Source organism: Barbus barbus (assembly GCF_936440315.1).
Source record: "Barbus barbus genome assembly, chromosome: 9".
NCBI classification, from domain to species: domain Eukaryota; kingdom Metazoa; phylum Chordata; class Actinopteri; order Cypriniformes; family Cyprinidae; genus Barbus; species Barbus barbus.
Window position 1 is genome coordinate 31,253,142 of NC_136737.1, and position 14,660 is coordinate 31,267,801.

General features: G+C 35.3%; 1 protein-coding gene across 2 annotated transcripts in view; it reads left to right on the forward strand.

Moving 5' to 3' along the window:
- Positions 1-14,660, forward strand: part of LOC306874670 (serine/threonine-protein kinase MARK1-like) — a 45,704-nt gene that overhangs the window by 17,133 nt on the left and 13,911 nt on the right. For both annotated transcript variants that reach the window (XM_079424876.1, XM_079424877.1), the window contains exons 4-13: positions 6,169-6,217; positions 8,847-8,912; positions 9,005-9,075; positions 9,808-9,864; positions 10,003-10,239; positions 11,811-11,930; positions 12,847-12,946; positions 13,114-13,226; positions 13,539-13,692; positions 14,010-14,191. In XM_079424876.1, coding sequence (XP_079281002.1) covers positions 6,169-6,217; positions 8,847-8,912; positions 9,005-9,075; positions 9,808-9,864; positions 10,003-10,239; positions 11,811-11,930; positions 12,847-12,946; positions 13,114-13,226; positions 13,539-13,692; positions 14,010-14,191 — 1,149 coding nt within the window. The remainder of the gene's footprint in view (positions 1-6,168; positions 6,218-8,846; positions 8,913-9,004; positions 9,076-9,807; positions 9,865-10,002; positions 10,240-11,810; positions 11,931-12,846; positions 12,947-13,113; positions 13,227-13,538; positions 13,693-14,009; positions 14,192-14,660) is intronic.

A 14,660-nucleotide genomic window follows, 5' to 3' on the forward strand; every position in this document is an offset into this window, starting at 1 on the left:
AGTTAATTGCTATCGGCTAACCTCTAGCTCTGTCATTGTGCTTTTATGAGCTCTGACTATATCTCCTCTCAACCAGTGTTTGCTCAAATGCATTCTCATTTAATCGGCATTTTGAATAATTCGTTTGCCCAATCTGATGACTTTTGTGTTTTCTGTGCTCATTTTGGAGGGAATAACTACTGGTGCAATTTGGCTTAAGCCCTATTCAGACGGGACTAGTTTTACAGGGGGTCGTTAGAGAAATGTGTTTCACAGAGGAACATCTATAAACAACATGTTGCTGGAAGTTATCAAGGTAACATGCCTATTCAAGATATAGTAGCTTTAACACGTGTCATTGGTGAGATTTTGTATACCACAGTTCATAACTCTGCCACAAGGGTGGTCACATTAGAGAAAATCTGGTGAAATATCGCAGGCAAAAAGGTCCATCGTCTACTGTATTATCAGTAGAGTAGCGATGTATGAAGCACAGCTCAAACAGAAGTCATTTTCAAACCAAGCAGCTTTCTTTTGGTCAACAAAGCGAAACCATGTGACCAAATTCTTTGGTAAAATTCCTGAATCTGTGGATTCTTCTTGAAATGACTAGATTCTGCCTATGGAAACTTGTCCAACAATAGTATATGTGACTGCAGCTTTAGTATTAACTGATCCAGGGCTGCACGATTATGTCAGAAATAATAGTGGTTGAATATTTCTCTTAATATTGTTGTTAGGGCTGTCAAAAAAAATTGAATTTAAAATAAAATAGGAGAGAAGCCAAAATATTTTTTTCTCCCTAACCGAAATTATGCCTTTTAATTTCGAATATAATTGGGATATTGATGATATTTAAGTACAAAATTCAAATTTGAGTTTTTCAGCCATTTTGACAGCCCTAATTGTTATATCAGTGAGAGTGAGATTTCTATTGAGTTTGTTGGTCATAGTGATGCTCACTTTACAGTGTCATTCATCCAGAGTGTGTTTGTTCAGCCTCTGTTAGTGAGGACTAGTGACGGGAAACAGACATGTGGTGCCTGCTTGTGATCACGTCTTTATAATTCATAGGGATTCTCACACACACACACTGCACTGTAGGACCCACTACAGGAAATGACACGCTTGTCAGTGTTTGACTGGAATGTTGCTGTGGTTGTTTTTAGAAATATGGCTTTAAAAATAGAAGCTCGGGCTCCTCTGCTGATTATTTACCAGAGCAGACTGCCAAGAAAAAACACAGCTTCTCTCCTTTTTTCCTTGATTTCCCTTTTTCTCCCTGTTTTTGCTTCCAACTGTTCAGAGGACACATTCCACGGGACAGAGAGAGGTCAGAGGTTACGTGTAAAGAGACATCTCTGCTGTGCTCATGAGATCTTTTACAAACTTCAATATATATATATATTGTTCATTAGAGAACAAAATAATTAGTTTGTCATTTATGCCCCTGTAATACGTGCACTTTTTTGCACATGCTGTTTTAATTCCACAGTTACATCCATTATTATAATCTCACATTTTCCAGACTTCAGTGATCAGTTTTTACTTTTGAACTAATAAACTCAAATTTAAACAAAATAGGCAGCGGCTATTTGCAATAATGAAAATAGCTATAGATTATATTTACAGTGTTAAAATAGCATGATTTTTTGCTATTGATACTTATTTATCTGCACCCCAGTATTGTAGTACATTATAAACCAGTACGCGATAATAATGTATTGTGTAAATTATAATTTTAATTCAAGTTATTAAATGGATGCAACCTTATAGGAACAGCAAAGCCCTCCCTACACCTACCCAATACTTTTATTTTCAACTTTTTGATTATTTTCAGAATTTTTATTGAAAGTAAATGCCTTTCCGATGAGATTTGAAAAGGGAGGAAAAACGTTCGGCAAAAGGCGGGTTCGAACTCGGGTCAATCGCGCCAAAAAGCATGCGCCTTACTATCTACGCCACTGAAACAGATGTGAAACCAGCGTCTTTTTAGTGTTGATAACCCAATCACACGTTGATGGGCGGGGTTAGTGTAAATAGCCTCTGCCAACAAGGCGGGCTATTTGCACTGTGTACATAGACACTCTGAAAAAACTATTGTGAAATACTATTTATTCTCATTATGCAAAAAAGTAAGACACACTTTCCATGAACAAGGTGTGCAAAAGGCCTTAAAGAAAAAAAAAATTTAATTAAGCAAATTAGTTTTCCCTTCCAAATTTGAAAACTCTGTTATAATAATTTAAAATGTTTGGGAACGGTTTAAAATCCTGATTTATTATTATTTCCTAACAATATGCATTAAATAACTTTCTATAAAAATGTATTTATTTGTTGATTTGATTGAAGACAAAAATAACTGTTGCAAGTAAGATATGACTAATTTGGGACCAAATATTGCATATTATCTATAAATTAAGGAACTTTTTGTTTTTAATTCTCAGTCAACAAATTGTGACTACGGTTGAATGGTTCAGCTTAGCGAATTCAGTCAACACTGCAATTCATATGAAAATTGAGAAAATAAGATCAGGTCCGTATGAGAGACATTTGATGTAGTTAAAACATCTGATTGTTTTATGTTTGATGATAATTTATATCTACATATCTAATAGTTCCTACGCCAAAGAACGAGATTTGTGCATTTTGTTACTTTTTAAAAAAATACAAATGGAAAGTGACGAAACATTCGTAACTTTAATTATAGAGACTGACTTTTACACTGTTTTATTTGAAATTTAAAAACAATGCTATTGAGTGTAAAGCGTTTGACGTTTGCGTATTTGCAGTTGCGTTGTAATTCTAGAGTCTGTCTGTATGGAGGTGTTTTCTGGAATGTAGTTCCCACATAGATGTGTTTGTGATCATAAAAACAGGCGCACCCAGAAGAAAGGCGTTCTGGCACAGCTTTGTCGTGAGATAAATTGATCTGTCAGTCTGTGTTGTTGGGTCTTTCTGGGCCGTGGTTGATGGAGCCGATGGGACACTCTACCTTTTTCAGCTTTTCACTTTCATCTCTCTCGATGTGACAGTAGTGGGTGTTTTGTGCAAATAGGATACAGATTGTTTCTTATTAAATGTAAAGGCAATAAAGGCACATTGTGTGCTCTTGAGTGAGAACTGTTACACTGCACATTAGGGCTGGGCGATAAATCGGTAACGATAATTGTCGCGATATAAATTTCCTTGATTAAAACGATATGAAGAGTTCGATATAATGAAAACTGCGCTAGTCATTTGAAGCGCGACACTCAGACTGTTTATCAGCCGTTTACAGCGCTGTGAGATCCAGTGTGAAGTGTTCAACACGCATGACTCGATTTGATTTAATCTACTTCTAGTAAACTAACGATACAGTCCGGAGGCTTTTCAGTCTATAAATCGCCATCATTTACCATGGATTTACTGTAGTAACACTCACTGCACCGTGGTATTGTGTCAAAGTGTGGCTATTTGTATCAAATTTTGATTATTAATGTAGACCTGAATTAAAGGAGTATAATTACAGTATTTTTGTGATTTAAGCTATGGCATGCGTGCATTTAGCCTATGCTAAATATTTTTAGACTGACTGTTTTTCATACAAATACCTAAAAACCATAGTTATATTTTTACCATGGTATTGAGGTGCTATATGTGTGGTTTTAACTGTGTTTATCATGATTTAAATGCATGCTACTATGGAAGTCCAATGATTAAAAAAACCTCTAATTAAATTTCACCATATAAAAATGAAGTTTTAAATGAACAATTTTTACAGACGTTACTTATTTTGATACTGAACAAAAACGTACATCTAGCTACTATCAAATGTGCATTTTTAAGAGAAGAAAGTAATATTATTATTAATAATATTATTAATTATTACCAGGCAACACAAACCAGTTTCTTGATTTGAAGCAATATTACATGCAGAAACTAAGAAATGAATTTTTCTATTAAGATATTTATTTTAAGGAATATTAATGGTATGATTTCTACGACTTTCACTTTGAAGCAAAAATCTGGCTTTAAACTTGAAAGAAATGAAGATTTGACATTTATCGTAATAATTATCCATATCGACTGATCTGAAAAAAATGATCGTGATCAATGTTTTGGCCATATCGCCCAGTCCTACTGCAGATACACTGTTATCAAACATCACTGTAAAAAAATTCATTAAACATTTACTTAATTACTATTAATAGTAATATTAAAAACTGAATATTAGCAACATTATTGTAAAGGTAAGTAAAATAATCATAAGAAATAATAGTAATTTTACGTTTTTCCAGTTACTTCAAACCAACATTTGGTCCCAAACTAATTATCCCCTAAGGAGCAGCTTAATTAAAAAGAAATGGACAGTCATGTTACTTGCAAGCATTGTTTTTTTAGTATTTTAGTGCTGTCAAACGATTAATGGAGATGTTTTGTTTGTCTGTGTATGTTTATGTATATATAAATACACATGCATGTATATATTTAAGAAAAATCTGTCACGTTTATATATTAAATATTTAAAGATAGACATGTAAATATTTTCAAAACATATGCTGCATGTGTGTGTATTTATATATACATAATAATAAATATACACACAATACACACATACATTATGTAAACAAAAACTTTTATTTTGGATGCAATTAATTGCGATTAATCATTTGACAGGACTATTTATTTTTTAAATGTTTATTATAAAAAAATAACATTCATACAAATCAGCAATTTGAACTGTTTCAAAAATCATTTTAAAAGTTATATATATATATAACTTTTAAAATATAAATAATAGTACTGGTATCCAATGGGAATTTTTCTTTATTCATCAGTGTCAATGAAAGGCAGTGTTTTAACTTCAGAAAATGAAGACAAATTAAATATATGACCAATTTTATTATTATATATATATATATATATATATATATATATATATATATATATATATATATATATATATATATATATATATATATATATATATATATATATATATATATATATTTTTTTTTATTTTCAATAGTTTTGTACTCTGTTTGACAGACTCTGTCAATTACTTTAGAGTAAAGTCTATATTTGGGTGGATTGTGTCTCCCGTCTCGTAGCGGTCACGTGACACAGCTTGGTCTGCGCGACGGCACGCTGCAGGGCTGGATGTGCTCGCTCATTCATGCGGCACTCATTCACAGAAAACGCTTCCTGTTGTTTTGACTAAAGAAAGAGGATCTGTGAGGAGCTGCTGTCTGAGAGAGGCAGTGTTTTAGGATGAAGAGACACTGGGGGAGGAACCTGGAGTAGTGTTTATCCATCCAGCATTGACCCTTTAGGCCGCTGCGCTGCTAGGTTTTGGTCAGTGACAGCTGAAGTAATCTACAGTCAGAAGTCTAAGAACCGCCCACTTAGACCGGAAGAGACTCTGATTGACATGTAAAGCAACCAACCACAGTTTGGTTTTTGCATTTACTGCTGGGTAAATGTGAAAACAGATATATCCAGGAGAGAAGTGTGGTATATGTGCTTATGAATATTTGATTTACTTGCTGCTAAGTGCTTCAAAAAACTCTTGATTATGTTTCTGAATCAGTGCCACGAATCTCGCAAACTTTGGCAAAGTGACAGGTTCTTCCTCAAAAGTGCTTATTATAACACAAGTGGCTTCAGAATGCAATTTTATAACAAAACACTTGCCGTTTTGCAGTGTGGATGCATTTTTCAAGTATTTCAAGCACTTAAATAGTACACTTTTTACTGCACTATATTTCATGAAAACAGTTAATTGTTGTTTCAAACAGAAGCGCTCAACACCCGCTCTGCTTCGAGAAACAGTCGTGATGAACGAGCTGGTTTTACAATGAGCCTGTTGAATCCGTTCACGAATCAGTCTGAACATTCAGTGAATCAGTCAGATTCACAAGTGTGACACAAAATAATCAAGAACCTGGAGAACCTTTGAGCTTTTTGCACGACTGATGGCGCAAGAAATAAGTTGCCCAAAAGCCGAAGGTCAAGTGCTATTTATTGCTTAAAACTCCTATATTTCCATGGTGAGTTTCTGTTACTGGCTGAACCTACGCAAAGCATTGGTTAAATATTAAAATGCCACAATTCAGGGTCAGAATATGTAGGGAACCTTACATAAAAGCAAAAGGATAATTATAAGATGTTTTCTCTAATGTTTTTTGTCTCTATTTTCACCCACAGCTCTTTCGTGAAGTAAGGATTATGAAGGTCTTGAATCATCCTAATATAGGTAAGACTTCATGCTAAAATGTATTTTAAGGATCACTAGACCATATTCTGCACTTGTATTTGTGTATGAAATTCTCTTGTATATCTCACATATATATGGGTTGTTGACATGGCATTTTTACTGTCCCACAAGATAAACATGCATATAATTAATATTGTGGTTATTTAAAATGCAGTAAATGGTTAAACATTTATTTTTCCTATATGGACCTGTTATTATAAAAGCTGCAATTTTAGTAGATTTTTAAATTTTTTGAGCCAAATCTCAAAATTGTCCAATGGTGTGACCGTCTGAAGCATGGTTCAATAAATTACAACTTTTATAAATAAAAAAGCATAAAAATGTTAATAAATACCTCTGGCATAATTGTACAAGTGTCTATTTTAGTAAATGGCAGTCTTTTTTTTTCATCCACATATTTCTGAAAGCGTAGGAGCTTGATACATTTTGTCTGTGAAAACCATGTCCTATGGTGCGACTCCATATCCCATATTTTAAATCGGCCAATTCCAGAGAAAACTATAATTAGTTGAAGGATCCCATTCATGGTCGTGTTCCTGAAGCCCCCTGTGAAGCTCATTGCATGAGCAGATGGTCAATTTATGGCTCAGAATTGTTCAAATATTTTACTTTTTTGGAGCCACTACAAAAGTGTTGCGTTTTGTTGTCCTTTACCCCTAAATTGTATATATTTTTAATGAAAAACTGCATTTTAAACTACATAATCATGGAAAATTATGCAAATATGTCTTGCTAGCCGCTAATGACAGGCTAGCTTGGAATAGCAAGGTCATTAATTGACAGAAAAAGGCCTGTACTGTCACATCGCAGGACAAAGATGTCACACCACAGGACAAGGTCTCTTTAAAAAGCATTGTAAATAATTAAATAAGATTTGTTTAACTCCTTTTTATTCTTTTTTTGATCATTTTAAGTGTTTTTAAATGCAATAATTATATTAATTAAACTATTTTCTTATGTTTTTACAGTACACTTGTGTTAAATTCATGAAAATAAGTATAAAATGTGATGCATTGTTTTTGAGACCGAAAGAATTGAGGGAGAGGCATTAGTGGAAGAAAGAGGAAATGGAAATATATAGAGAATTAACTGGGATCCATGCAGAAATGAGGAGATGCTAAGAGAACAATACAGAAAGTTAAATAAATAATTAAAATGATGCCTTAAAAAGAGTAGCCTGAAAGTTTTACATCTTAGTTTCACATCTTAATGAATATAGTTTGAATATCAATCATGTTTAGCTGTGCCACACCAACACGATCTGACTGCCAACTCGTCACATATTGAAGCTTGGTCAGGACCACTTGGCGTCGCTTTCTGATGCTCAAGTGCCCTTTATATTTTCTCAAAGATTAGACTTCACACTACATAAATATATGCATTTATTTGTCAAAAAAAAAATATTTTTACTGCATATTTGTCAAGTACCTATATATATACATGTATAAAAAAAAAAAAAAAAATATATATATATATATGAAATGTTGAAATGTTCTGAACTAGCTTTTATTTTGTATTAAAGTTTTAGTAATTTTGTGCTTTTTGTAATTTTTTTTTTTAATAGTTTTTATTATTATTTTTCTATTTAACTTTAATTTATTTGTAATAGTTTTAGTTAACAATAACAACACTGGTGTGAGGCTCCAAACTGACCCTCATAACACCCGATCAAGACTGGAGCGGTTTAGACCTGCTAACTGGAAATGATGTCTGTCTTAATCAGTTTTAATACACAGCTCAGTTTCATCCGTGACATGGCACTTTCCCCCTCTTTTCTCTCGCTCCATTTTTATGAGATGTTAACTGGATTATTTATATTCCTAATGGAAGGGAATCACGGGAGAGTCATTCAGACGGGCTGCTTTAGCGCGATCAGCTCTGCACGGCCGATGTCTGACCAGCTCAGCTCTTTTGTGCCTCTCTAAATGGCACAAGACTCTGTTTTCACTTCTCTATCGATTAGCATGACTGGCTGTTTCTGCCGTACCCTTCCTGGGGCCGCACGCGTGTCACTGCGGGCTTCTGATTGGCCGAGACTGAGCTGGATTTTAGATTAATCAGACTAAAAGCTGATATTTTTTCTCTCATCTTTCCTAACACACACACTGCATGTTAAAGACTGCATGCAGGAAGCAGTCAGCCGTTATTAGCGTCCATCCACAGAGTAAATTGAATTACAGAGGCTCTTCACATACAGGAAAGTACACAATGAAATGGAAAGAAACAGGAAGCCGTGTGTGTGACGTCTTGCGTGTATTTTAGCACATCTCCATAAGCATCCCTGATGCATTGTTTCTCCATGTTATGGATGAGTTTCTGAGAGAATCGAGCACAGAGCAGATCTGTCGTCATTGTAGTATGGGGCTAAAATAGTGTCAAAATATTTAGTATTTACATATGTAATCAAAATTACATCCACAAAATATGATTCAAACCACAATTCATAAATGCACAAGTATGATTGCAAGTTAGTGAAAAATATTTTGTATGATAATTTTGATACTCTTTTAGCTCCATATTGTTCTAAACAATAGTGAACTGCCCACTCTTGTGAATAAATGCGCTTAATTGTTTTGGCACTCTCTGTATCTGTCTCTCTCTCTTTCAGTTAAGTTATTTGAAGTAATTGAAACCGAGAAGACCCTTTATTTAATAATGGAGTATGCAAGTGGAGGTGAGTGTGATGGACGGGTGAGATTCATATTTAATATCACTATTAGCGCAGGTCATGTCACACATCTCTGAATGTCTCCGTTTATATGTCAGGTGAAGTGTTTGACTACTTAGTCGCTCATGGGAGGATGAAGGAAAAGGAAGCCAGAGCAAAGTTTCGACAGGTGAGACACTTGAACTAGTTAATATTAGAATAAGTATGAATATGTAATGTGTAAGTGACGCCTAATAAATAGATCTGGTAACACTTTAGTATAAAGACCAATTCTCACTATTAACTAGTTGCTTATTAGCAAATCTAATGTTAACAATATAAAATTGAGTTTATCATGACAATCACAAGGACTTTGCATGCTTTGTAATGTTTTAGTATAGATATATTTGGGTAAATATTGCCATTTATTATGTGTTGTTGTTGTGTTGGTTTGCATACAGTTAGTCATATTAATTACACTTATTTTAACCATGTATTGCATTAAGCATTTTCCTTCTGCTTGACAGTGGTTTGGTGGAAAAGATGAATCCTCCAACTGAAAGGAAAAAATAAATTTCTTTTAAATGCATTAACTGATTTAGTATATATAGTATTTAGAAAGAAAAAAGGATTTATAATAGTCATGTCGTGACCAGTAAATACGCTGGGGGCACCTTCCTCCTTTATCACCTTTAATGAATGTTGATTAATTTGAATACGGTTTAGTACGGCGCACATGCACACCCTCTAGTGGTGATACCACACTACAGTGTTTGTCAAGTTTCCCTCTGATCAGCTGTTCGTGTGATAACCGTAAACGAACAGACATCAGATTGAGTGTAATTAAACCCCCTGCTGCAGCTGGTTTGTGGAATGATGCATTATTTGTCATGCTAATGTGACTTTGTGTGTGTGACTACAGATTGTGTCTGCAGTGCAATATTGCCATCAGAAGAGAATAGTCCACAGGGATCTCAAGGTGAGACACACACCGTTTAAGGCTGTGGTATAGATCTGCTCACCTTTAGTGATTTGTGTTTCATTGATTTCTAATAACTGTGCACTATGCAGACAGCTTTGCTACATTGCTACCTCTTTGTGCTTCTCTCTCTGTAAGGCTGAAAACTTGCTGCTAGACGCAGACATGAATATAAAGATAGCGGACTTTGGCTTCAGTAACGAGTTCACCATCGGGAGTAAGCTGGACACGTTCTGTGGCAGTCCTCCGTACGCGGCTCCAGAGCTCTTCCAGGGGAAGAAGTACGACGGGCCAGAGGTGGACGTCTGGAGTCTGGGGGTCATCCTCTACACGCTTGTCAGCGGCTCGCTTCCCTTTGACGGACAGAATTTGAAGGTCATTTCTTCTTATATTTAAGTTCACGAAAGGGCTATTTAGACTACAAACGATGCGACAAAATTAAGCAAAATTATTCAAATCACTGTTAAAAATTGTAATGGTATTATGTTGTATTCTCACACTATTGATGTTTTTTCTCACATGCATACATAAACACATACTGTTTTTCAAAGGGGTGGGGTTAGTAAGGATGTTATTTGAAAGAAGATAATAGTTTTATTAAACAAATATGCATTAACTTAATCAAAAGTGACGTTTTACATTGTTACAAATCATTTAGAATCTTAAGAAATGCTGTTCTTTTGAACTTCTATTCATTAATGAAACCTGGAAAAAAACGCTGTTTCCACCAAAAAATAATAATAATAATAATAAAATAATCAGAAAGGTTTCTCTATATTTCAAATTGAAATGCTTGAAATGCTTTAACCCTGGATATAAACATATAAAACTACCAAATTTAGCTTAATTGCAAAGTTTAATGTTAGCATATAATCATTGCCGTTAATAGTGTTCACAGTCGGTTTGATTGTGTAATTTGTAACTAACTGCATGATACTTATGGTGTGTGCACCAAACGCGAAGCAAATATTTGCATCGCGTTACTCGCTCTAGTTTCCTTGCAGGATGTTTTTGTGTCACTTGCGTGAATAAAAACAATAAAAAAACATTTTCTGGTACAACCGGACGTGACAAACCGGACGAGTCAATAAGCTCTTCGCTGAATTTTGTGAATTTTCTGATCGAGTTCAGGTTTTTGAACTTGCATGGAAGACGTGATTGAGGCGTATATTGCGCGTTTGCGCCAAATCGCATTATTTGTGTCGCCCGGCACGAATATGTGTCTTTGCATTGACCTGCATTGCATTGTATGTAATCTACTCACACAAATAATTAAATGAGCTTTTGGTGTAAACACAACATAACTGTACATTTCTGTCATAGTCACCACTAATAACCTACTTACAATTTTCTGTAAAGCTGCTTTGCAATGATTTGTATTGTGAAAAGCGCTATACAAATAAACTTGAATTGAATAAATATTTTAAAAACTGCTTATTCCTAAAACTGCTTGCCAAATCTTTGGGGATTTCTGATTTTTAATGTATCCATAGACATATAAAATACCTATTAGCCATAAATATGTTCCCAGTATAGCGCAACTAACCTCTCAACATTATTTTTTAAATGTGTTGCTAATTCTGTTTGGTGACGTTTTGTTTGCCATGTAAAATTTTGGCAAATTTGCTTGCTTTTGAGCTCCAACTACAAGAACCATAAGTTGTTAGCAGCATTGTTTTTTTCTTATTGGTTAGTTTGGTTGGTAATTTATGTGTTTTTATGTATTGAAAACACCCTATTTAGAGTTTCATTGCAGTGTGGATTTGTACCGTTGGTGTGAAGAGGTTCACTGTTTGCTTTAAAGTCTAAAAAAACCTGTTCCACTGCTCCATTTTAGGCTCATGTCTTTATATAGTTTACTTAAATCCAGCAAGTTCCCCTAAAAGCCTATGGTCCTGGCTGTGTGTGCTGTATTTGGTCCTCACTCTGAATGTTGGTCCGCACAGGAGCTGCGAGAGAGAGTTTTGCGAGGGAAGTATCGTATACCGTTCTACATGTCCACAGACTGTGAAAACCTTCTGAAGAAACTGTTGGTGCTTAACCCAGGCAAACGTGGAAGTCTAGAGGTGAGACTGATAAACACTTCACACACCTGTATGAATTTTGAAAAGAACTATAGAAAAATATACTTTGCTGTGAAACACTGTGAACAGGGCTACTGTAAACTCAGAAAAGAACAAAAGATCCATAAAAGTAGTCCTGTACACTTTATTCCAACTCTTTTGAAGTCATGTGAAATCAAATCTCAATCATTAAACCTGACATCTCTCGAGTAGTAGAAACTTGTTTAGAAATGAGCTGAAGTTCAGTCAGGCCACTCTAGTGCAAGGCATTCAATATTAGTCCTCTAGCTATCGCAGTGTAAACCAAATGGAGCATGCAGATTCATCTGTTACATCTGCAGCCTTTGAGCTTTCTTGTGTAATATTTAATAGTCTGGTTCAGTGTTTGCTGCGGGGCTGGCTCGACACCCTCCTCCTCCCCAGCACCACCTGTCTAGATCCGCTATGGAGGATATTATGTCATGTCTTTGTGCAGTAGCTTGTCTTGCATGCTCACAGCAACATGGTCGTGTATGTCTTGGCGGTAGTGTCCCAATACTGCTTTTGATACCACGTGGAAAAAATGGTGCAACATTTACATCAATTTAAACAACATCTAAGTTAAGACTATTTTGCTTTTGAATGTACACCTGCACTGCATTTCATGAGTAATATAATTTTAGTTTACAGCTGTAAAATTTCAATACTTTAATGTCTTAATTTCTGCAGCGCATTGAACCCCAGAATATACTTCTGTAAAATATACATTTGTCGTGTGCAAACTTCACGATGAAGAGAGCTGTGGAAAACTAGTATTGAAATCTATATTTTTGACAATATCCATTAACATGCTAAAACTGATAATCGATTAAATATTAATAGTAAATAAATATACATTCATGTGCAGAGGTGTAATTTAATGTCTGCCAATGTCTCACAGCAAATCATGAAGGACCGCTGGATAAATGTAGGTCATGACGAAGAGGAACTGAAGCCCTATACAGAACCTGAGCCGGACAACAGCGACACCAAACGGATAGGTTTGGACCTTCCCTGACCCTTCTGTGTTTCTCTCTTTATTTCCTTCTAATGCATTTCTTAAAATAATGGTTAAAGATAGTGTGTCTTCATCGTACACTACATGGCCAAAAGTGTGTGCGCTTATGCAGGGATCATGCAGTGTATCATCAGATCTCTTCTCTTTCAGAGCTGATGATCACTATGGGTTTCCCTAAAGATGAGATCACAGAGGCATTATTAGGGCAGAAGTATGATGAGGTCATGGCTACGTATCTTCTGCTGGGCAGGAAACCTCCAGAGGCAAGTCATACATGTTAATTAACTAATTAACCAAAACATCAGTCATAGTTACTGATTACTCACATCCACTTCAGTGTATTGTGTGCAGTTCTATTTTCTGTTATAGTTTGAATTAATTTTTACTTTCATATTTAAAATTGTAGTAATTCTTTTTTGTTTTTAATCAGTTAATAACTTTTTTTTTTTCCCGTTTCATTTGTTTTGTTTTATTTGATTACATCAAGTTAAAGTACATAAAGATAAATTTGTCCCTTGTAGCTAGCTGAAATGAAAAAGTTGTAGTCTACTATAATAACCTTGATCTTGTTTTAGTTTGAAGGAGGCGATTCGCTGTCCACCACAAACCTGTGTCAAAGGTCACGACCCAGCAGCGACCTGAACAACAGCTCTACACAGTCACCCGCACACTCCAAAGTCCAGCGCAGTATCTCGGCCACGCAGAAACAGCGACGATTCAGCGACCATGGTACAAAACAGCACCACGCAAAACATTTCAGTTCATTCTAAATAATATATTTATGTAGCGATTAATCGTTGCCCAGCACTAATTCAAAAAATAAATTTTATTAATTTTTATTATGGATTTTCTAAGTTTCAGGGAGTCTAGGTTTGGTGTAAAACTTGGGTGAGCTATTCCTTTTAAATAAAACCCAGCCTCAAAACGAGTTCCCATATATTTTAAAAACAAGTTAGATAGATCTTTTATCATTAAATTTATCTAATGTATTTGACTCTGAGATGATGTTTTCATTTTGAAAGTAACATGAGTCTGATTGTGTGCAGTTGCTCCGTCCATACCTCCGGCCGTCTCCTACACCAAACGCTCTCAGGCCAACAGCGTGGAGGGAGAGAAGAAGGAGGAGTGGGACGCGTCCCGTAAGCTGCCCTCCTCCAGCTCTAAAGGAGACATGGCCACCTCTCCTCTGGTGGCCCAGGAACGCAAGAAGACCTCCACAGCTTCAGGGGTGAGAGGTCACACCAGCCGTTACATCACGTGCCACAGATGCAGGATACAAATACATATAACTAAAGGACATTGCACACTAAGTTCAAAATTTTCTTCCGAATTTTTCGCACGTTGAAAAATAAATATGACCTCATGTTGTGTCAATCACGTTTGCACACTGCCTCCGAAACCTTATATATATTATATATTACCATATATATTATTATACATTACTGACACTCTATCCTCCAATCTGATACTGTTAAGTGCTTTGACACAATCTGTATTGTTAAAAGCACTATATAAATAAAGCTGACTTGACCGCCATGATGTTATGCCAAACACATTTAGTTTTACATGATACTGGAACACGAGTGAAGTAGCCTACAAAACCAGGTTTACATAAATGATCATATTTGGGCATTCAAATACATTGTGAATATGGAAACATTTGATTTTGTGTCAAATGAGACCCAACATTGGTTTCA